The sequence below is a fragment of the Salmo trutta genome, chromosome 15 (assembly GCF_901001165.1).
Source record: "Salmo trutta chromosome 15, fSalTru1.1, whole genome shotgun sequence".
Classification (NCBI taxonomy): Eukaryota; Metazoa; Chordata; class Actinopteri; order Salmoniformes; family Salmonidae; genus Salmo; species Salmo trutta.
Genome location: NC_042971.1, coordinates 20,718,522 through 20,740,042, shown reverse-complemented (window position 1 = coordinate 20,740,042; position 21,521 = coordinate 20,718,522). Strand labels below are relative to the sequence as shown.

Sequence of the window (21,521 nt, the reverse complement as noted above, 5' to 3'; positions counted from 1 at the left end):
CAGAGAAAAAGAGGCAGGCTCAGGAGAGGGGGGAAATAGACTTTTACTACAGTCAAGTTGGCCTCTTAATTAGAGTTAACAGGGGGCTGATCTGAAGGTTGCTCACCTCATCATCAATGCATTTGGTTAACAAATGTACACTAGTGTGTAATAAGGCCACCCAGATAGATACAGGGGGACAGATAAAAGAGAAATATGGGGAGAGGTGATATCTACTGTCGGTAAGAAGAGTCAGCATTAAAAGCCCAGTGCAGTCAAAAACATGATTTACCTGTGTTTTATATATATTTCCACACTATGAGATTGGAATAATACTGTGAAAATGATGACATTTGGTGGGATGGAGTTTTGGCCTTCGATGGTGACATCATTAAGTGGTAAATTATTTAATTGATCAATATGAAAGCGTTCCAAACCTCAGCCAATAACAGCTAATTTTCAGTTTTCCCCTCCCCACTCGAAGACATTTTGTAAAAAAAGAATAATCACAGTAAGGTACTTAATTGTTACCAAGAAATTATTTGATATTGAGATAAAAACAGCTGCATTGGATTTTAATCATACTGGAACAAAGTCAGGTATAATTTAATAACTAATTTGATAAGCTTGATCTTAAAATATCTGCTTCCTCCTAAGTATCAAGTCTTAAATGGGATTGATTATTGGAGGGATTTGTGATGTCAGAGAGACAAGATATCTCTGAGAGAGGAAAAAGAAAGAGAGGAAGAGAGAGCATGTCCTTCCTTACCTCGTTAAACTCTGGGTTGAGGGTCTTCTTCTTGACAGCAGTCTTGTGTTTTGACTTTTTGTTCTCGTCAGGCTTCAGGTACCTGCAGAAAAGGCATGAAGCAGTAACTATTACTGACAGAAAATATCTCTCTGCAGTCTACTGTTGTTTGATGTGGATTATTGGGCGTGCTGTAGACTGTAATAGACATGCAGTCAGGAGATTCAATCCAGGGACACAGAACTTTGAAACGCCTTGCTTCTATGAGCTCTAAGTAGTCCAGCAGGAATGACTGGCCCAATTTGAAAAGGCATTTATGAAAAGGAATGAGACAGCAAATATGGGTCATTAATTAATTTGAATGTTGAATTGAATGTTATACCAATTATTCCACCAGAGGGTGGTGTGGCATCAAATTTGATCTGACAGTGGGCAGAACACTTAGTGCAGCATACAGAGGCCAGCACTAAGAAAGCTGTTGCTTCAGTGACTGACAGTCCATGGGTTGAAAGGTTGATTACCATATTGTATTAACATACAACAGCGTGGAGCTGGTGGCTCTAGTCTAGGGTTGCGCCCCAAATGTGACTATATTCCCTATAGTGCACTACCCTAAAAGCACTATATAGGGTAAACCCATTTGGGATGCAAACTAGGTCCAACTGAAAGCTCTGATCTCCAAAATGCATTTAAAATGTTTGCAATGCTCCCGAAAATAAGATGGGAATGAATGGAAAAAAATCTGGCCAAAAAGTAATTACAATGGCCTCCCTCAGCAATGGAGTTTGTTTTCTGCTGTGCATGCTGACGACGCACAAAAACAGAGTCTGGAGAGCAACAGCCATTGTTTGAATTACTGGAGGGCTGCACACCTCCATAACAATCAACCCCTCCATAGGAATTGAAGTATCAATGAGGTCCAAAAGGTCAAAGATTTCAATTTCAGGAACTCCAAATAGATGTTGGGAATCCCCAAGGGCTTGACTGGAGTTGGAGCTTGAGGAAGTTTGATCGACCCCCCCACTGAGTCCAGTAGAACTGCAGTACTTGGCTCTGTCAGAGGTAAGGTGATCCATATGGAACCAACTGCTCTCTTCTTAAACCAACTCGTCTGCATAGTCCATATTGACCAACATCTCACGCTTTAATGAAATAACATAGGACATCTAGAAGTTTCTTACCACAAAAAATTCAAGTTGCATACACAAGTCATTCTTGCCTAGAAACTTCACTTGTGCCCTATAGAATGGCTCCAGTGTCAAAATGTACTAGTCTCAACAGTGCCTGAGGAAGAACATGGAAGAACATGGGGTTAAGTGAATGCCTCTACTCCCTTTCAAAAGTAATACACAGATCTCACCCGTGGCAGGAGAAATAGAGATTTTCTCTGAACCTTACTAGAGACTATAGCTGCCTGTGGCTCCTCAGGCTGAGGAATTCCATTAGCTGCTAGAAACCAGTTAGGCTTAGGGGGGCCCCATGTGAAAAAAACACAGGTCTTGTCACCTCTGCCCCTGCTCCTCCCCTACGGCGCAGGACATCACCAGAGTACTAACCACCGGTCCTGGGATTCATCATTACGCACACCTGGCACTCATCATTACACGCACCTGTGAATCATTATTATGAATTATGATTCACACCTGGACTCCATTACCTTCATCATTTCCTCCACTTTATATGTCACTCTCCCATGTTCACTCACCAGTTGGTATTGTTCTTGTGTATCGGCGTACTGCTTTATGTTAGTGTCGTGTTCTTGGTTTTGTTGTTTTATTAAAACGTTGCACCTGCTTCTGACTCACCGCCCCATCATTACAGAATACCAACTCAAAAAATGGAAGCATCAGGACAACCAGACATCTCCCAGACGATCAATGAACAGGTGACTTTTTTTGTAAATGCCATGATCAGCTGGCTCAACTGGGGACGGCCATGGAAGATGTTCTCCGCAGTCTACAATGTCTCAACAGCGGAGGATATTCTAGAGCCAGTCTACCCAACGAGTCAGCACACCAGCCCATTCAGCAACCCGCTCTGGTCAGCAACGCCCGTCTATCCCTCCCGGAGAAATATGACGGGACACCATCCAAATGCCGTGGCTTCCACCTTCAGTGCTTCTTCTATTTCGCACATCAGATGGGAGCTCCCACCCCCGAGAGGTCTAAGGTTGCCACGGTTATTTCTCTGCTGACTGGCGGGCATTGGAATGGGCTACGGCCGTCTGGGAGAGAGGAGAGGTGGAGCTCGAGTCTTATGAGGGGTTCATGGCTCTGTTTTAAATGTATTTTCGATCATCCCGCGGAGGGCAGAGGGGGAGGTGAGCATCTGCTTCAGCTCCAGCAGGGGAGTGAGATGGCTGCTGAGTATGCGCTTACCTTCCGGACAGTAGCAGCTTCCAGTGGATGGAATGAGCCAGCACTCAGCACGTTATTTAGAAGAGGTCGTGCGAGTAGGTCCAGACGGAACTGGCCTGCTGAGATGACAACCTCACCCTGGACTCACTCATTGCGATAGTCATCCGTCTGGATAACCGCCTCCAGGAGCGTCGGCATCTCCATCGCTTCTCTCCCTTCTTCGGCAAGTGTTCGGGATCAGAGCCTGAACCCATGGAGGTAGGGGTCACACAACTTTCCGCGGCAGAACGAAGCAGACGGATACAGCTGGGCCTTTGTCTGTACTGTGGCCAGGGAGGGCACAAGCACCAGCGGTGTCGTTACTTCAGAATCCGGGATCCACTAGAGCAGAGGGACGGTCACATGATGTTACATCCCCCGGACCAGGAGTAAGTATTCCATCTACTGCTCTTCCTGTTAGACTCTTTTTAGTACCCATAACTCTGGCTGACTGTCCCTCATGCCCTGTGTCTACAGCTTTAATGGATTCCGGTGCCGCAGGGAACTTTATGGATCAGACCCTTGCCTCCTCTCTCAATATTACTACCTACCCGCTCTCCTCTCCTTTCCGGTTCAAGGTCTCGACTGTTGGCCTCTAGGATCCGGAACCATCACACACATCACCCAACCACTCACCCTCACCGTGGAGCCCAATCACCAGGAAAACTTCCCCTTCATTACCAGTGCACCAGTTCACAAGATTATCTACGGCCTACCTTGGCTTCAACGCCATAACCCTACCATCTCATGGTCGAGGATGAGAATCACCGACTGGTCACCTGAATGCTGGAGGACCTGCTTTCCTGTCCCCTGTGGTTCCACGTCGGTTGAGAGTCCTGTGGTTGCTCTCCAGCCCAACATCCCAGAGGAAAATCAGGATCTAAGGGAGGTATTCTCCAAGAGCCGCGTTACCCGTCTCCCTCCTCATCGCCCCTGGGACTGTGCAATTGACCCGTTTTACGGTGCTACAGCTCCACGCAGACGCATCTACCGTCTGTCGGTGGCTGAGACCCAGGCCATGGAGGACTACATTCAAGAAGCGCTCCAACAGGGTTTCATCCGCAGGTCCAAGTCCCCTGTGTCAGCTGGTTTCTTTTTCGTGGCCAAGAAGGAGGGAGGATTACGCCTTTATCGATTACCATGGACTCAATGACATCCCGAAGTATCGGTACCACGAAGTATCTCCCGCTGGTGCCGTCAGCCATCGAGCAGCTCCGCGGGGCTCGGTTCTCCACCAAACTGGACTTGCGGAGTGCCTACAATTTCAGTCACATCCGGGAGGAGTGGAAGACGGCGTTCAGCACAATGTCTGGTCACTACGAGTACTTGGTTATGCCCTTTGGCTAAGCCAATGGTCCGTCAGTGTTCCAGGCATTCGTCAATGAGGTGTTCAGGGACATGCTTGGACGTCAGGTGATTGTGTACATCAATGACATTCTGCTCTTCTCGACCAACCTGGAAGATCACACCACTCACGTTCAAGCAGTCCTGGAACGCCTCTTAGCAAACCACCTATTCGTCAAGGCGAAGAAGTACCAATTCCACCAGAGGGCTGTCTCCTTCTTGGGCTACCAAATCAGCCCTCGGGGAGTGAGGGTGGAGGACAAGAAGGTAGATGCGGTAAGGTCATGGCCAGTCCCAACCACCTTCAAGGTGTTACACCATTTTTTGGGGTGTTTGCCAACTTTTACTGCCGCTTCATCAGGAACTTCAGCGTCGTCGCCACCCCTCTCACCTCCCTCAAGGGTGGGCCTCATAGGTTGGTTTGGTCTCCAGCAGTCGACGAGGCCTTTTGTCTCCTCCGCCGCCCCCTTGCTAAAAAAAACAGATCCCACGCTACCTTTTGTGGTTGAGGTAGATGCATCAGAGGTGGGTGTGGGGCCAGTTTTGTCACAAAGACAGGGGGACCCACTCAAATTGTATCCTTGTGCTTTCTTCTCCAAGAAACTGTCCCCCGCAGGAAGGAATTATGACGTCGGCGATCGAGAGCTCTTGGCGGTGAAGTTGGCATTAGAGGAGTGGAGACACTGTCTGGAGGGTGCCAAAGAACCATTCATCATCCTCACCGACCTTTGGAACCTTGAGTACATACAGACAGCGAGGAGAGGCTCTCTTCTTCACCAGGTTTGACATCACGCTGACCTATCGCCCAGGTTCTAAGAACATCAAGGCCGATGCCCTGTCCCGTATCTACGATTCAGGAGAGGCTCCTGTCCGTAGATGTGGACATCCGCTAGGCTCTAGAGAGGGAGCCTGCACCCCTGAATTGTCCTCCCGTGTGCATCTACATTCCCACAGGGATAAGGGATCAGCTGCTGACCTGGGCACACAGCTGTCGTCGCTGGACATCCAGGTATTTCTCGCACCATCCATTCCATGACTGAGAAATACTGGTGGCCCACCTTGGTGCAGGATGTTACGCGGCTTCCCGTGCCTCAGTGACCTTGGTCCCATCTATCCATTGACTTTGTTACTGACCTTCCCCCTTCTGGTGGTTTCACCACCATTCTGGTGGTAGTGGATAGATTCTCCAAGTCGTGTCGATTAATCCCTCTTCCTGGTCTTCCCACTGCTCTCCAGGTCGCTGAGGCACTCTTCTGGCATTATGGTCTACCGGAGGACATCAGACCGTGGCCCCCAATTCACATCCCGAGTATGGAGGGCCTTCTTGGAGAAGCTCAGGGTCACGGTTAGCCTCACATCCAGGTATCGGCCTCAGTCTAACGGGCAGGTGGAGAGGATGAATCAGGAGCTGGTGAGGTTCCTGAGGAGTCACTGTCAGGACCGGCAGGGTGAGTGGGCATGTTTCCTTCCTTGAGCAGAGTACGCCCAAAACTCTCTACGTCAATCCTCCACTGTGTTGACCCCCTTCCAGTGTGTTTTGGGTTTCCAGCCAGCCCTGGACCCGACCGCGGCTCCTGCGGTAGATGAGTGGTTCCGGCGTGTGGAGGAGGTGTGGAACAAATGCGCACGTGAGACTCCAGCGTGCCGTCCATCATCAGAAGAAGCAGGCAGACCATCATACAGGTTAAAATTATCCAGTCACTACCATGTCTCCCTTCTCAGGCGAGGTGGTTCCTGGTCTCCTAGCTGATGCTGTCCCCAACGACACACCTCCACCCCCTTGGACATCGAGGGGAGCCCGTCGTACGCTGTCAGATCCCTACTGGACTCCCAACGTCATGGGGGTCAGTTCCAGTATCTGGTGGACTGGGAGGGGTATGGTCCAGAGGAGTGGCATTGGATTCCGGTGGAGGACATTCTGTACCCCAACATCATCCATGAATTCCACCTTTGCCACTCGGACCGACCCACTCCTCATCCTCGGGGTCGCCCCCTTGGTTGGTGTCGTCCTGCGGCTGGAGCCGCACATCAGAGTGGGTTACTGTCACGTCTGCTCCTCCCCTCCGGCGTATGACGTCGCCAGAGTACTAACCACCGGTCCTGGGATTCATCATTACGCACACCTGGCACTCATTATGCACACCTGTAAATCATTAAGATTCACACCTGGACTCCATTACCTTCATTTCCTCCCCTTTATGTCACACTCCCATGTTCACTCAGCAGTTGGTATTGTACTTGTGTATCGGCGTACTGCCTTATGTTAGTGTCGTGTTCTTGGTTTTGTTAAAACGTTGCACCTGCTACCAACTCACCGCTCCATCATTACAGGTCTCCACAATCCAGTCATTGAATTAGCCGATGTTCAATTCCCTTAAGTGCTGTATTTCGACGTGCTCATGTTGAGGTGTTATGACAGATGAATGACTCCGAGATATTGGACACCTATGGAGGCTGTGTAGTTATTGTATTTGAAGAATCTTGTTACATGGCAATAGTATTGCAAAGAAATGATTACTGCCGTACATTACACTGAAAATGATAATATATAGATAGTGAGAGAGGCTGACAATGGGGAAAGATAGAGGTTGAGCCATAGGGCAGTAAGCTGGATTCAAACCAACACTGTGCCAGAGCCTGCAGTTTACCGCTAGACCAGCCAGGCCACACAATGTATGATTTTTAGAGGAAAACTATATACTTCTGGAGCATGAACATAAAGTATAATTCAAACAATCTTGTTGACCCTAACCAGTCAGGCTTCAAGACGGGTCACTCAACCGAGTCTGCTCTTCTCTGTCACGGAGGCTCTCTGCACTGCCAAAGCTGCCTCTCTCTCCTCTGTTCTCATCCTCCTAAATCTACCTGCTGCCTTTGACACCATGAACCATCAGATCCTCCTCTCCACTCTCTCAGGGCTGGGCATCCCAGGATCATTCTTTAATTGGATCCTACCTGGCAGGCCGCTCCTACCAGGTGACGTGGAGAGGATCTGTGTCTGTACCACGTACTCGCACTACTGGTGTCCGCCTGGGCTCGGTTCTAGGCCGTCTCCTTTCTATACACCAAGTCACTCAGCTCCGTCATATCCTCACATGGTCTCTCCTATCATTGCTATGCGGATGAAACTCAACTACTTTTCTTCTTCCCTCCTTTTGACACCCAGGTGGCAACACGCATCTCTGAGTGCCTGGCAGATATCTCAACTTGGATGTCGGTCCACCACCTCAAGCTCAACCACGACAAGACAGAGCTGCTCTTCCTCACATGAAGGCTTTCCCGCTCAAAGACCTCTCCATCACGGTTGATAGCGTCACCCTCGCAGAGTACAAAGAACCTTACAATGACCCTGGACAACACCCTGTCATTCTCTGCAAACATCAAAGCAGTGACTCGCTCATGCAGGTTCATGCTCTACAACATCCGTAGAGTACGACGCTACCTCATACATGAAGTGCGCAGGTCCTAATCCCGTCTGGACAACAGCAACTTGCTGTTGACTGGGCTCCCCGCTTGTGCCATCAAACCCCTGCAACTTATCCCGAATACTGCAGCCTGCCTGATTTTCTACCTTCCCAAGTTCTCTCATGTCATTCCGTTTCTCCGCACACTCCACTGGCTTCCAGTCGAAGCTTGCATCCTCTACAACACCATGGTGCTTACCAACGGACCAGCCTAAGGAACGGCCCCTCCCTATCTTCAGGCTATGCTCAAACCCTACATCCCAACCTGAGCACTCCTTTCAGCCAACGTTGCACCTGCTTCCGACTCACCGCCCCATCATTACAGAATACCAACTAAAAAAAAGCACCCTCAGGTCTCTTGGCCCTCCCACCCCTATTTAGGGACGCAACCCAGTCGTTCGTTTTTTTAGGTTCCGTTGCCATGCTCAGTGGCAAAGTTCTTATCCTTGCTTGCTGCTAGCTAGCCAACTAGCTACACAGTCACGATCTCTGCAGCCAGAATAACAGCAAAGGTCATTCTGTTGCATTTGTTTAATCTGATAAATCCCGCTTATAACACAGTTGCAAAATAAAGAAATATGAAAGCACCCATATACTAGTATAAATAGAAAATAATTGTTGATATTTTCATTTATTTAAGCAAATTAAAACTTTCTCATCCCAGTCGTTCGTTTGATTAGTTTGATATTTATGGACGCGACGCAGTTGTTCATGTTTTATCTTACGTTGCTATGCTCGCTGGCAACGTTCTTATCCCTTGCTTGCTAGCTAGCCAACTAGCTACGGCTAACAAAGTCACAACCTCTGCAGCCAGAATAATAGCAAAGTAGCTGTTTTCTATTGACGATGATATGCCCGATTTTGCCTGGCATAGCTAGAAAGATTGCCTTCTCGTGAGAACACTCGTCAACATATCAAAACAAACTTTATTTGTCACATGCACATCAAACACTGACTGTTAATTATGAGGAGATCGCATTGCATATCAAACACAAGGCTAGAAGTTAGCTAAATAGTTTGTGGCTAGCAAACCTGCCAATATGATGGGAGGATTTGGCAGCGGTGGGGATAAATTCATGTTTATCATTCAACACGTTAAGTCATCAGATGCTCCAAAAAAACTATCTGCAAAAACAAATTAATGCTAGCTAGCAAAGTTTTTTTCTTCGTTGGACTTACGTTTACAATGTATCCAATGTATCGTTTACAATGTATTTCAGTTTGTGTAGTTGTTGGTTTAGCTTTCTGTAACTTTGTAGCAAGTACAGTCTGCATGTGTAAGCACATAATGGACTTTAAAACCAGACAACGGGACAGTTGGAAAAGATATCGGGACACCTTGCAATAATGATGCAATATTGTGTCAGGGTTGCAAGGTGCACCAATATCTTTTCCAACTGTGCCGTTGTCTGGTTTTAATGTCCATTCCAGAATGCCCTTGTAGCAAATCAGAAGCGAGTATATAACAACGCTGTGGTATAAAGTATTAGAATCTCTATTCTCACCAACATGTAATGTTACAAGCTAGGTGTGCTTGTCATACATTCACCCAGCCCGTCAATCAAACGTTACACTTGGTAACACTTGGTGGGACCACTGCCCTACCAACTGGTGTGTGTGTGTACAAAGGGGCTACTGGCCAAGTACAAAAGCCTAGCGTTTCATTAACACAGTGGGGTGGAGCGACTCAGTGTCTGGCAGCCTTCTGAAGCCAGAAAGCCACGACATGATGTGTTAGACAGCCATGACATAACTATTGGGTGTCGGAGGACAGGAAAACCATTTCAGCTCTCCTCTATTCAACAGAGCATACTTTTCCGCTGCGTCTCAAATAGCACCCTATTCTCTATGTAGTGCACTACTTTTGACCATGTCCCTCTGGACAAAAGTAATGCACTACATAGGGAATAGGGTGCCATTTGGGACACAACTCTCCTTCCAAGCCAGCATAAGAGGACGTTTGTAAATCTATTATCTGGGCTGCGAGTCTTTCGGCCTTTGGGGAGCGGTTCTCAATCGTTGGTTGGAATTGCCGTCCTCTCTTCCAATGAGTCTTCTTCCTCCTTTGTTCTTTTCGAGTTCTCACCAGAGTCATGTGTTAATTTCACTTCCATCGTTCAGCGAGATGAAAGAAGTGCAGTAATGTTCAGGTGTGATTAAAAGAACACTCGTTCATAATTGCAGCCCTCAGGATGGCCTCTTGCGCAGTACATCTCTTTCATGTTGAGGAGTAATCACAGGAGATTCACTGCCGAAACACTGCTGCTATCTGTTCTGTTCCAAGGACTCCATTTGGATCTTGCTATGGTCTGCTGGCAATTGGATAATGATTGCAAGCCCTTGGCATAGCATGGAATTTTGGCTACATGTAAATTATGTAATTCTTTTTCTTGTGTCATTTTCATTGTGAGTGCATGGTAATCTGAATTTCTTGCATCATTTCATATTGGCAGATAGGAGGTTCAGAGTTGCATGTTTTTTAACACCAGGATCAAATGTGTTGGTCTGGTAGTGTATCATTCAACATTTCCAAATGGAATTCACTTTTATTTGTTTAATAAAAACAGAGAAAAAATTATAAACCAGAGATTGATTCCATATAGACCTAAGGGATGATGAGTAAAAATCAATCCAGTACCACTAGAGGTCTGAAGTACATGCGTTTGGGAACAAGTGCTGTCGCTAGGCTGTGTGACAAACTCACGTTTTGACATAGGGGTCTGAGAAGCCGTTTGCGTCCATGGCGGCAAGGTGGGCACAGCGGACGATGCCTACCACCAGGCCAGACTTCTGGGAGCTGTACTTGAGGGAGATCATGATGCGCCCTCGTTCCTCCAGGGACTTGTCGTCTGTCTTGTCAATCTGCGGGTAAAGGAGTGGGGACACACAGAAGTCAAAGGAAAGGAGCACAGTGAGTACATAGTGGCGGTGTTGTGCTCGATAGAAACATAGTCTTACGCACATCACATTATATACTGTATACTATACCACCATTACTTAGAACATTTTGATCCAAGGTGGCTCTTCATGAGGTCCAACAGTTGATCAACAGTTTAGAGGAACACTTGCTGTCCCCAGAAGTTACAGTAGTTAACATTCACACCCACAACCCATGACATGAGGAACCTGGTGGAGGAGACTGAGTGGGATGTACATAGCAGCTCCATCAGTTAGGGTTGATGACCAAGTTTTCAGTAAGGGCTTTTTAGATCGGCTTCTTCTCCAAATGCAAATGTCCATTGATCAGATTGGGAATCCAATCGAATGGGGTGACTTGATTTGGAGTTTGATTTGCAAAATAAGTATTGCTGTGGACTTCTTGGATCATACCTATAATCAATCTCCATGCAAGACAGTCCAAGTCCATACTTGTCAGGAGTGACTGCACAAGGACAGAGCAACTCTTCGCAGTTCCTTTAATACCATGTGCCTATTCATCTCGATTACATTCCAAATCTAAGATGTGCAAATTTGCCGATTCACTTTCCACCTTATCGGAAATGCACTTTGCCCATAATTCTCTGCTAATGACGCTAGCTAATTGGCTGTGCAGGAAGCGTCTCTAATGATTCCAGCCCCGCTGTGTGACTACTCTGTCTCGTTTACGTAACCCTCAGAGTGTTTGCACAGGACTTCACAGAGACACCCTTAGATAGCCTCCTGGTTTAAACAAAAAAAGAACAACAAAACAAAATGCAGACCAAGAGGGCAATGAATGGAGAGAGAGAGAGAGCGATAGAGGGTGAGCACATAAAGAGTAGGAAAGCTTGACATAGAAAATTGGAAGTTGGTAGGGGGACAGATCAAATGGAATGCACACTGAATTGTCAGAATGTCTGAGGTTTGTATATATTCTATTTAAGAGATAATGCCCGAGAAGCCGGTGTTTGGAGGATATATTGGCATGGTGTTGTTATGCCCGAGATGAAGTCTCAGGCCTAAAAACAAAAGCTTTGCTTTTTTTTCATTTTATATTTGAGATTCTTCAAAGTAGCCACCCTTTGCCTTGATGAATGCTTTGCACACTCTTGACATTCTCTCAACCAGCTTCATGAGCAGGTAGACACCTGAAATGGTGTGCCTTCTTAAAAGTTAATTTGTGGAATTTCTTTCCTTCTTAATGCGTTTGAGCGAATCAGTTGTGTTGTGACAAGGTAGGGGTGGTATACAGAATATAGCCCTATTTGGAAAAAGACCCAAGTACATATTATGGCAAGAACAGCTCAAATAAGCAAAGAGAAACGACAGTCCATCATTACTGACATGAAGGTCAGCACATTAACACACATAATGTCAGCACGTAGCTCAGTAATCCACAGGCTGATAAAAAGGCTGCACGTTGTAAAGCCAGCATGGAAAGAAAGACAGTGATGCTCAGTCAAAGACTGGGCTAAGCCTTCTCTGAGTAGTCGGAGCAGATTCCCTCCAGTGTTGTTGATGGTAAGAGAAAACACATTTCTGTGAGCACTCTTAAACCCGATGAAATTAGGAGATTTTAACGACACGCTCGGATAAAAGAGTGAATATTAAGAAAGGGCTCATCCCTATCAATCAGCTCATTCGTAAAAAGTAAAGCTCCCAAACTAAGGTTCTTGGAAACAGCAACCCAAATGTGGAGAAAGTTTGGAGGATCAAATGTTGCAGCTCAACTAAGTATCCATTTAGTAGAGCTTGAGTTAAATTCTAATTAAGGTGGAGCTACAGTATTGTATGTGAAAAAATATATGACTAGCGACAGTACTGTAAAATAACAACAATAGCTATAAACATCCTCTAGTGCGCTAAGTCGCTAAGTAAGTAGCTCGTGAGTAAATCAAATGCCTCGGGCATCCATGGCAAGTCCTTGTTAAAAGCCCATGAGTAAATATAATTCCTTGTGTGAATTATGAGAGACTGTCATTCTCTCCGGTTTTTAATGCTGTAAACCTGCTTAATTCAGGGAGAGAGGAAGTGTTGAACTGAGCCCTGAGTAAGTGGTGCTCCATTGAAATGTCTGTGGTTGTTTCATGAAGTTAATTTTCAGTGTGTTAAAAGGGGATGTACAGGTATATGAAATGTTTTCAAATCAAATAAAATTTTATTGGTCACATACAGGCGATTAGTAGATGTTATTGCGGGTGTAACGAAATGCTTGTGCTTCTAGCTCCGACAGTAATATCTAAGAAATTACACAACATACCCAATACACACAAATCTAAGTAGGAATGAATTAAGACTATATACATATGGATGAGCGATGTCAGAGCGGAATGGACTAAGATAATGGAGAATAGTATAGTTTTAAGGTCAATCATGTATTAATTCTAATCCAAGATTGCGTAGCAGTCAGGCGTCTTTGTCTTCGTCTTGTATATCTTTTTTCGTTGCATATCTTTTTTTAAATATATTTTTCTTAACCTCAACTTCAACATACTCTCCTGCAACCCGCCTCACCCAATGTGACATGGATCTGCTATTTTCTTTACTTTAGAACTGGAACCCCCAACAGAAGCTAGCCAGCTAACCACTTCTAGCGGTCATCAGCTAACCTTTAGCCCGGACAACTCCTGCCAGTCTGCACAGCGCGATTCAACCCAGAGCATATCTGACTTCTTCTTCTCCATATCTCCGGATTCCTACAGCAAACTCTGAACCTTTTCACCTGGATCATCACACATAGCTAGCTACTATCCGAGTGGCTACTCCTGGCTAATGTCTCTGTCCCGAAGCAAGCACAAATTAGCCTGGAGCTAGCCTATGCTAGGCCCATCTCCCGGCTAGCTGAAGAGGTCCATCAGCCACTCCTTGGGCTACAATACCTATTTTGACAACTGGCCTGGACCCCTTTTACTGCCGATACGGAGCCCCACCGATTCATCACGACTGGACTACCGACGTAATCCGCCCGAGGTTTTTTTTCAACAGGCTCCTCCGTCGCGATGTCCCCTGAATGCCCATGTGCTAGCCGCAGCCCGCTAGCTGTCTAGAGCATATCGGACTGTTAGCTGAAGAGGTCCATCAGCCAATTTCTTCGGCTACTAAACCTATTTCGCCAATTGGCCTGGACCCTTTTACTACACGAAGCCCTGCTGATCCATCACGACTGGTCTGCCGATGTAACTGCACGAGGGGGCTACAACAGACTTATTCCGTTGCGACGTCCCTCTAAGGCCCATCTGCTAGCCTGCTAGTCCCGGCCCGCTAGCTCTCTGAATCGCCGTGTCTCCAGCCTGCCTAGCTACTCACTGGACCCTATGATCACTCGGCTACGCATGCCTCTCCCTAATGTCAATATGCCTTGTCCATTGCTGTTTTGGTTAGTGATTATTGTCTTATTTCACTGTAGAGCCTCCAGCCCTGCTCAATATGCCTTAGCTAACACTTTTGTTCTACCTTCCACACATGCGGTGAGCTCACCTGGCTTAAATGGTGTCTCTACAGACAATATCTCTCATCGTCACTCAATGCCTAGGTTTACCTCCACTGTATTCACATCCTACCATACCTTTGTCTGTACATTATTCATTGAAACTATTCTACCATGCCCAAAAACCTGCTCCTTTTACTCTCTGTTCCGAACGTACTAGACGACCAGTTCTTATAGCCTTTAGCCGTACCCTTAACCTACTCCTCTGTTCCTCTGGTGATGTAGAGGTTAATCCAGGCCCTGCAGTGCCTCCCTCCACTCCCATTCCCCAGACGCTCTCATTTGTTGACTTCTGTAACCGTAAAAACCTTGGTTTCATGCATGTTAACATTAGAAGCCTCCTCCCGAACTTTGTTTTATTCACTGCTTTAGCACACTCTGCCAACCCGGATGTCCTAGCTGGGTCTGAATCCTGGCTTAGGAAGGCCACCAAAAATACAATAATTTCCATCCCTAACATTTTCCGACAAGATAGAACTGCCAAAGGGGGCGGAGTTGCAATCTACTGCAGAGATAGCCTGCAGAGTTCTGTCTTACTATCCAGGTCTGTGCTCAAACAATTTGAGCTTCTACTTTTAAAAATCCACCTTCCAGAAGCAAGTCTCTCACCGTTGCCACTTGCTATAGACCACCTTCTGCCCCTAGCTGTGCCCTGGACACCATATGTGAATTGATTGCCCCCCATCTATCTTCAGAGCTCGTGCTGTTAGGTGACCTAAACTGGGACATGCTTAACACTCCGGCCATCCTACAACCTAAGCTTGATGCCCTCAATCTCACACAAATGATCAATGAACCTAACAGGTACATCCCCAAATCCGTAAACACGGGCACCCTCATCCTAACCAACCTGCGCTCCAAATACACCTCTGCTGTCTTCAACCAGGATCTCAGCGATCATTGCCTCAATGCCTGTGTCCGTAATAGGTCTGCGGTCAAACGACCACCCCTCATCACTGTCAAATGCTCCCTAAAACTCTTCACCGAGCAGGCCTTTCTAATCGACCTGTCCCGGGTATCCTGGAAGGATATTGACCTCATTCCGTCAGTAGAGGATGCCTGGTTATTCTTTAAAAGTGCTTTCCTCACCACCTTAAATAAGCATGCCCCATTCAATTTTTTTTAAACCAGGAACAGATATAGCCCTTGGTTCTCTCCAGACCTGACTGCCCTTGACCAGCACAAAAACATCCTGTGGCGTTCTGCATCAGCATCGAATAGCCCCCGCAATATGCAACTTTTCAGGGAAGTCAGGAACCAATATAAACAGGCAGTTAGGAAAGCATAGGCTAGCTTTTTCAAACAGAAATTTGCATCCTGTAGCACAAACTCCAAAAAGTTCTGGGACACTGTAAAGTCCATTGAGAATAAGAGCACCTCCTCCCAGCTGCCCACTGCACTGAGGCTAGGAAACACTGTCACTACCGATAAATACACGATAATTGAGAATTTCAATAAGAATATTTCTACGGCTGGCCATGCTTTCCATCTGGCTACCCCTACCCCGGTCAACAGCCTGCACCCCCCACAGCATCTTGCCCAAGCCTCCCCCATTTCTACTTCACCCAAATCCAGATAGCTAATGTTTTGAAAGAGCTGCAAAATCTGGACCCCTACAAATAAGACGGGCTTGACAATCTGAACCCTCTCTTTATAAAATGATCAGCCGAAATTGTTGCAACCCCTATTACTAGCCTGTTCAACCTCTCTTTCGTATCGTCTGAGATCCCCAAAGATTGGAAGGCTGCCGCAGTCATCCCCCTTTTCAAAGGGGGAGACACTCTAGACCCAAACTGTTTCAGACCTATATCTAACCTACTCTGCCTTTCTAAGGTCTTCGAAAGCCAAATTAAGAAACAGATCACCGACCATTTCGAATCCCACCGTACCTTCTCCGCTATGCAATCTGGTTTCCGAGCTGGTCATGGGTGCACCTTAGCCATGCTCAAGGTCCTAAACAATATCATAACCGCCATCGATAACAGACTGTACTGTGCAGCTTTATTCATCGACCTGGCCAAGGCTTTCGACTCTGTCATTTACATTTACATTACATTTAAGTCATTTAGCAGACGCTCTTATCCAGAGCGACTTACAAATTGGTGCATTCACCTTATGATATCCAGTGGAACAACCACTTTACAATAGTGCATCTAAATCTTTTAAGGGGGGGGGTTAGAAGGATTACTTTATCCTATCCCAGGTATTCCTTAAAGAGGTGGGGTTTCAGGTGTCTCCGGAAGGTGGTGATTGACTCCGCTGTCCTGGCGTCGTGAGGGAGCTTGTTCCACCATTGGGGTGCCAGAGCAGCGAACAGTTTTGACTGGGCTGAGCGGGAACTGTGCTTCCTCAGAGGTAGGGAGGCGAGCAGGCCAGAGGTGGATGAACGCAGTGCCCTTGTTTGGGTGTAGGGCCTGATCAGAGCCTGAAGGTACGGAGGTGCCGTTCCCCTCACAGCTCCGTAGGCAAGCACCATGGTCTTGTAGCGGATGCGAGCTTCAACTGGAAGCCAGTGGAGAGAGCGGAGGAGCGGGGTGACGTGAGAGAACTAGAGAAGGTTGAACACCAGACGGGCTGCGGCGTTCTGGATGAGTTGTAGGGGTTTAATGGCACAGGCAGGGAGCCCAGCCAACAGCGAGTTGCAGTAATCCAGACGGGAGATGACAAGTGCCTGGATTAGGACCTGCGCCGCTTCCTGTGTGAGGCAGGGTCGTACTCTGCGAATGTTGTAGAGCATGAACCTACAGGATCGGGTCACCGCCTTGATGTTAGTGGAGAACGACAGGGTGTTGTCCAGGATCACGCCGAGGTTCTTAGCACTCTGGGAGGAGGAAACAAGGGAGTTGTCAACCGTGATGGTGAGATCATGGAACGGGGAGTCTTTCCCCGGGAGGAAGAGCAGCTCCGTCTTGCCGAGGTTCAGCTTGAGGTGGTGATCCGTCATCCACACTGATATGTCTGCCAGACATGCAGAGATGCGATTCGCCACCTGGTTATCAGAAGGGGGAAAGGAGAAGATTAATTGTGTGTCGTCTGCATAGCAATGATAGGAGAGACCATGTGAGGATATGACAGAGCCAAGTGACTTGGTGTATAGCGAGAATAGGAGAGGGCCTAGAACAAAGCCCTGGGGGACACCAGTGGTGAGAGCACGTGGTGCGGAGACAGATTCTCGCCACGCCACCTGGTAGGAGCGACCTGTCAGGTAGGACGCAATTCAAGCGTGGGCCGCGCCGGATATGCCCAACTCGGAGAGGGTGGAGAGGAGGATCTGATGGTTCACAGTATCAAAGGCAGCAGATAGGTCTAGAAGGATGAGAGCAGAGGAGAGAGAGTTAGCTTTAGCAGTGCGGAGAGCCTCCGTGACACAGAGAAGAGCAGTCTCAGTTGAATGCCCAGTCTTGAAACCTGACTGATTAGGATCAAGAAGGTCATTCTGAGAGAGATAGCAGGAGAGCTGGCCAAGGACGGCACGTTCAAGAGTTTTGGAGAGAAAAGAAAGAAGGGATACTGGTCTGTAGTTGTTGACATCGGAGGGATCGAGTGTAGGTTTTTTCAGAAGGGGTGCAACTCTCGCTCTCTTGAAGACGGAAGGGACGTAGCCAGCGGTCAAGGATGAGTTGATGAGCGAGGTGAGGTAGGGGAGAAGGTCTCCGGAAATGGTCTGGAGAAGAGAGGAGGGGATAGGGTCAAGTGGGCAGGTTGTTGGGCGGCCGGCCGTCACAAGACGCGAGATTTCATCTGGAGAGAGAGGGGAGAAAGAGGTCAAAGCACAGGGTAGGGCAGTGTGAGCAGGACCAGCGGTGTCGTTTGACTTAGCAAACGAGGATCGGATATCGTCAACCTTCTTTTCAAAATGGTTGACGAAGTCATCCGCAGAGAGGGAGGAGGGGGGGGGGGGGGGGGGGGGGGGAGGGGGAGGAGGATTCAGGAGGGAGGAGAAGGTAGCAAAGAGCTTCCTAGGGTTAGAGGCAGATGCTTGGAATTTAGAGTGGTAGAAAGTGGCTTTAGCAGCAGAGACAGAAGAGGAGAATGTAGAGAGGAGGGAGTGAAAGGATGCCAGGTCCGCAGGGAGGCGAGTTTTCCTCCATTTCCGCTCGGCTGCCCGGAGCCCTGTTCTGTGAGCTCGCAGTGAGTCGTCGAGCCACGGAGCAGGAGGGGAGGACCGAGCCGGCCTGGAGGATAGGGGACAGAGAAAATCAAAGGATGCAGAAAGGGAGGAGAGGAGGGTTGAGGAGGCAGAATCAGGAGATAGGTTGGAGAAGGTTTGAGCAGAGGGAAGAGATGATAGGATGGAAGAGGAGAGAGTAGCGGGAGAGAGAGAGCGAAGGTTGGGACGGCGCAATACCATCCGAGTAGGGGCAGAGTGAGAAGTGTTGGATGAGAGCGAGAGGGAAAAGGATACAAGGTAGTGGTCGGAGACTTGGAGGGGAGTTGCAATGAGATTAGTGGAAGAACAGCATCTAGTAAAGATGAGGTCGAGCGTATTGCCTGCCTTGTGAGTAGGGGGGGAAGGTGAGAGGGTGAGGTCAAAAGAGGAGAGGAGTGGAAAGAAGGAGGCAGAGAGGAATGAGTCAAAGGTAGACGTGGGGAGGTTAAAGTCACCCAGAACTGTGAGAGGTGAGCCATCCTCAGGAAAGGAACTTATCAAGGCGTCAAGCTCATTGATGAACTCTCCAAGGGAACCTGGAAGGCGATAAATGATAAGGATGTTAAGCTTGAAAGGGCTGGTAACTGTGAAAGCATGGAATTCAAATGAGGAGATAGACAGATGGGTCAGGGGAGAAAGAGAGAATGTCCACTTGGGAGAGATGAGGATTCCAGTGCCACCACCCCGCTGGCTCGATGCTCTAGGGGACTGCGAGAACACGTGGGCAGACGATGAGAGAGCAGTAGGAGTAGCAGTGTTATCTGTGGTAATCCATGTTTCCGTCAGCGCCAGGAAGTCTAGGGACTGGAGGGTAGCATAGGCTGAGATGAACTCAGCCTTGTTGGCCGCAGACCGGCAGTTCCAGAGGCTGCCGGAGACCTGGAACTCCACGTGGGTCGTGCGCGCTGGGACCACCAGGTTAGAGTGGCAGCGGCCACGCGGTGTGAAGCGTTTGTATGGCCTGTGCAGAGGGGAGAGAACAGGGATAGACAGACACATAGTTGACAAGCTACAGTAGAGGCTACGCTAATGCAAAGGAGATTGGAATGACAAGTGGACTACACGTCTCGAATGTTCAGAAAGTTAAGCTTACGTTGCAAAAATCTTATTGACTAAAATGACTAAAATGATACAGTACTGCTGGCTGGTGGAGTAGGCTAGCTAGCAGTGGCTGCATTGTTGACTTTGTTTGAACGTGTAGCTGGCTAGGTAACCTCGATAGTTTCAGTACTACACCTTGTCATGATACAAAAGCAACTTTGTAGCTAGCTAACATAACACTAATCAAGACGTTCCTTTGTAATGTATTTAGTTTCTACAGTGCTGCTCATCGGTAATAGTTGGCTACTTTTGGAAAAATGGCGTCGCGGGGGACGGAAATAGCTGGCTAGCTAACCTCGATAATTACTAAACTACACAATTATCAAGCTATGACAAAGACAACTAGCTAGCTAGCTAACACTGCACTAGTCAAATCGTTCCGTTGTAATGTATTAGTATCTACAGCGCTGCTAGTCAGTAGCGGTTGGCTAGCTAGCAGTGGGTTTGATGATGACTAAGTCTGGAGTCTGGACAACGGCGTCGCGGCTGGCTAGCTAACCTCGATAATTACTCTAAACTACACAATTATCTTAGATACAAAGACAGGAAAGACAACTATGTAGCTAGCTAACTAACACTAACACCAAACTAATAAAGTCGTTCCGTTGTAATGTAATAGTTTCTACAGTGCTGCTAGTCGGTAGAAGTTAGCTAGTTGGCTAGCTAGCAGTGTTGACTAGCTAGCTAGCAGTGTTGACTACGTTAGGACGAAAATAGCTAACCTCGATAATACTCTAATTACTCTAAACTACACAATTATCTTTGATACAAAGACGGCTATGTAGCTAGCTAAGAAAAATTGCTCAGATCAAACAAATCAAACCGTTGTAATGTAATGAAGTGTAATATTACCTGTGGAGCGAAGCGAAGTGCGACTGCTTGCTCCAAACCGGAAGCTCACACAATCGCATATCACATCTAATCTTGTATACTATTGTCAATAATCCCTTACCTTTAGTTGTCTTCATCAGAAAGCACTTCCAGGAATCCCAGATCCACAACAAAGGTATTTTCGGTCGAAAAAGTCCATCCTTTATGTTCCATTAGCTTGCTGTTGTTAGCGCGTCTGAAGGCTGTATCCAACTGCTCCATCAGGCGCGGGACAGCGGTTTCGAAAAATAACTTTTTCCCCCATTTAGGTTCGTTCAAACATGTCAAACGTTGTATAACATAAATCTTCAGGGCCTGTTTCAACAAGAGAGCCAATAAGATCAATCACCACATTCTTATCGGCAGACTCAACAGCCTTGGTTTCTCAAATGACTGCCTCACCTGGTTCACGAACTACAGTGTGTCAAACAGTGTGTCAAATCGGAGGGCCTGTTGTCCGGACCTCTGGCAGTCTCTATGGGGGCGCCACAGGGTTAAATTCTCGGGCTGACTCTTTTCTCTGTATACATCAATGATGTCACTCTTGCTGCTGGTGATTCTCTGATCCATCTCTACGCAGATGACACCATTTTGTATACTTCTGGCCCTTCTTTGGACACTGTGTTAACAGACCTCCAGAGGAGCTTCAATGACATACAACTCTCCTTCCGTGGCCTCCAACTGCTCTTAAATGCAAGTATAACTAAATGCATGCGCTTCAACCGATCGCTGCCCGCACCTGCCCACCCGTCCAGCATCACTACTCTGGACAGTTCTGACTTAGAATACGTGGACAACTACAAATACCTAGGTGTCTGGTTAGACTGTAAACTCTCCTTCCAGACTCACATTAAGCATCTACCATCCAAAATTAAATCTAGAATTGGCTTCCTATTTCGCAATCAAAGCATCCTTCACTCATGCTGCCAAACATACCCTCGTAAAACTGACTATCCTACCGATCCTCGACTTCGGCGATGTCATTTACAAAATAGCCTCCAACACTCTACTCAGCAAATTGGATGCAGTCTATCACAGTGCCATCTGTTTTGTCACCAAAGCC

General features: G+C 47.3%; 1 protein-coding gene across 2 annotated transcripts in view; it reads right to left on the bottom strand.

Moving 5' to 3' along the window:
• Window positions 1-21,521, bottom strand: part of LOC115148600 (double C2-like domain-containing protein beta) — a 363,678-nt gene that overhangs the window by 11,893 nt on the left and 330,264 nt on the right. For both annotated transcript variants that reach the window (XM_029690640.1, XM_029690641.1), the window contains 2 exons: window positions 10,636-10,793; window positions 749-830 (listed from right to left, as the gene is read on the bottom strand). In XM_029690640.1, the coding sequence (XP_029546500.1) occupies window positions 749-830; window positions 10,636-10,793 (240 nt within the window). The remainder of the gene's footprint in view (window positions 1-748; window positions 831-10,635; window positions 10,794-21,521) is intronic.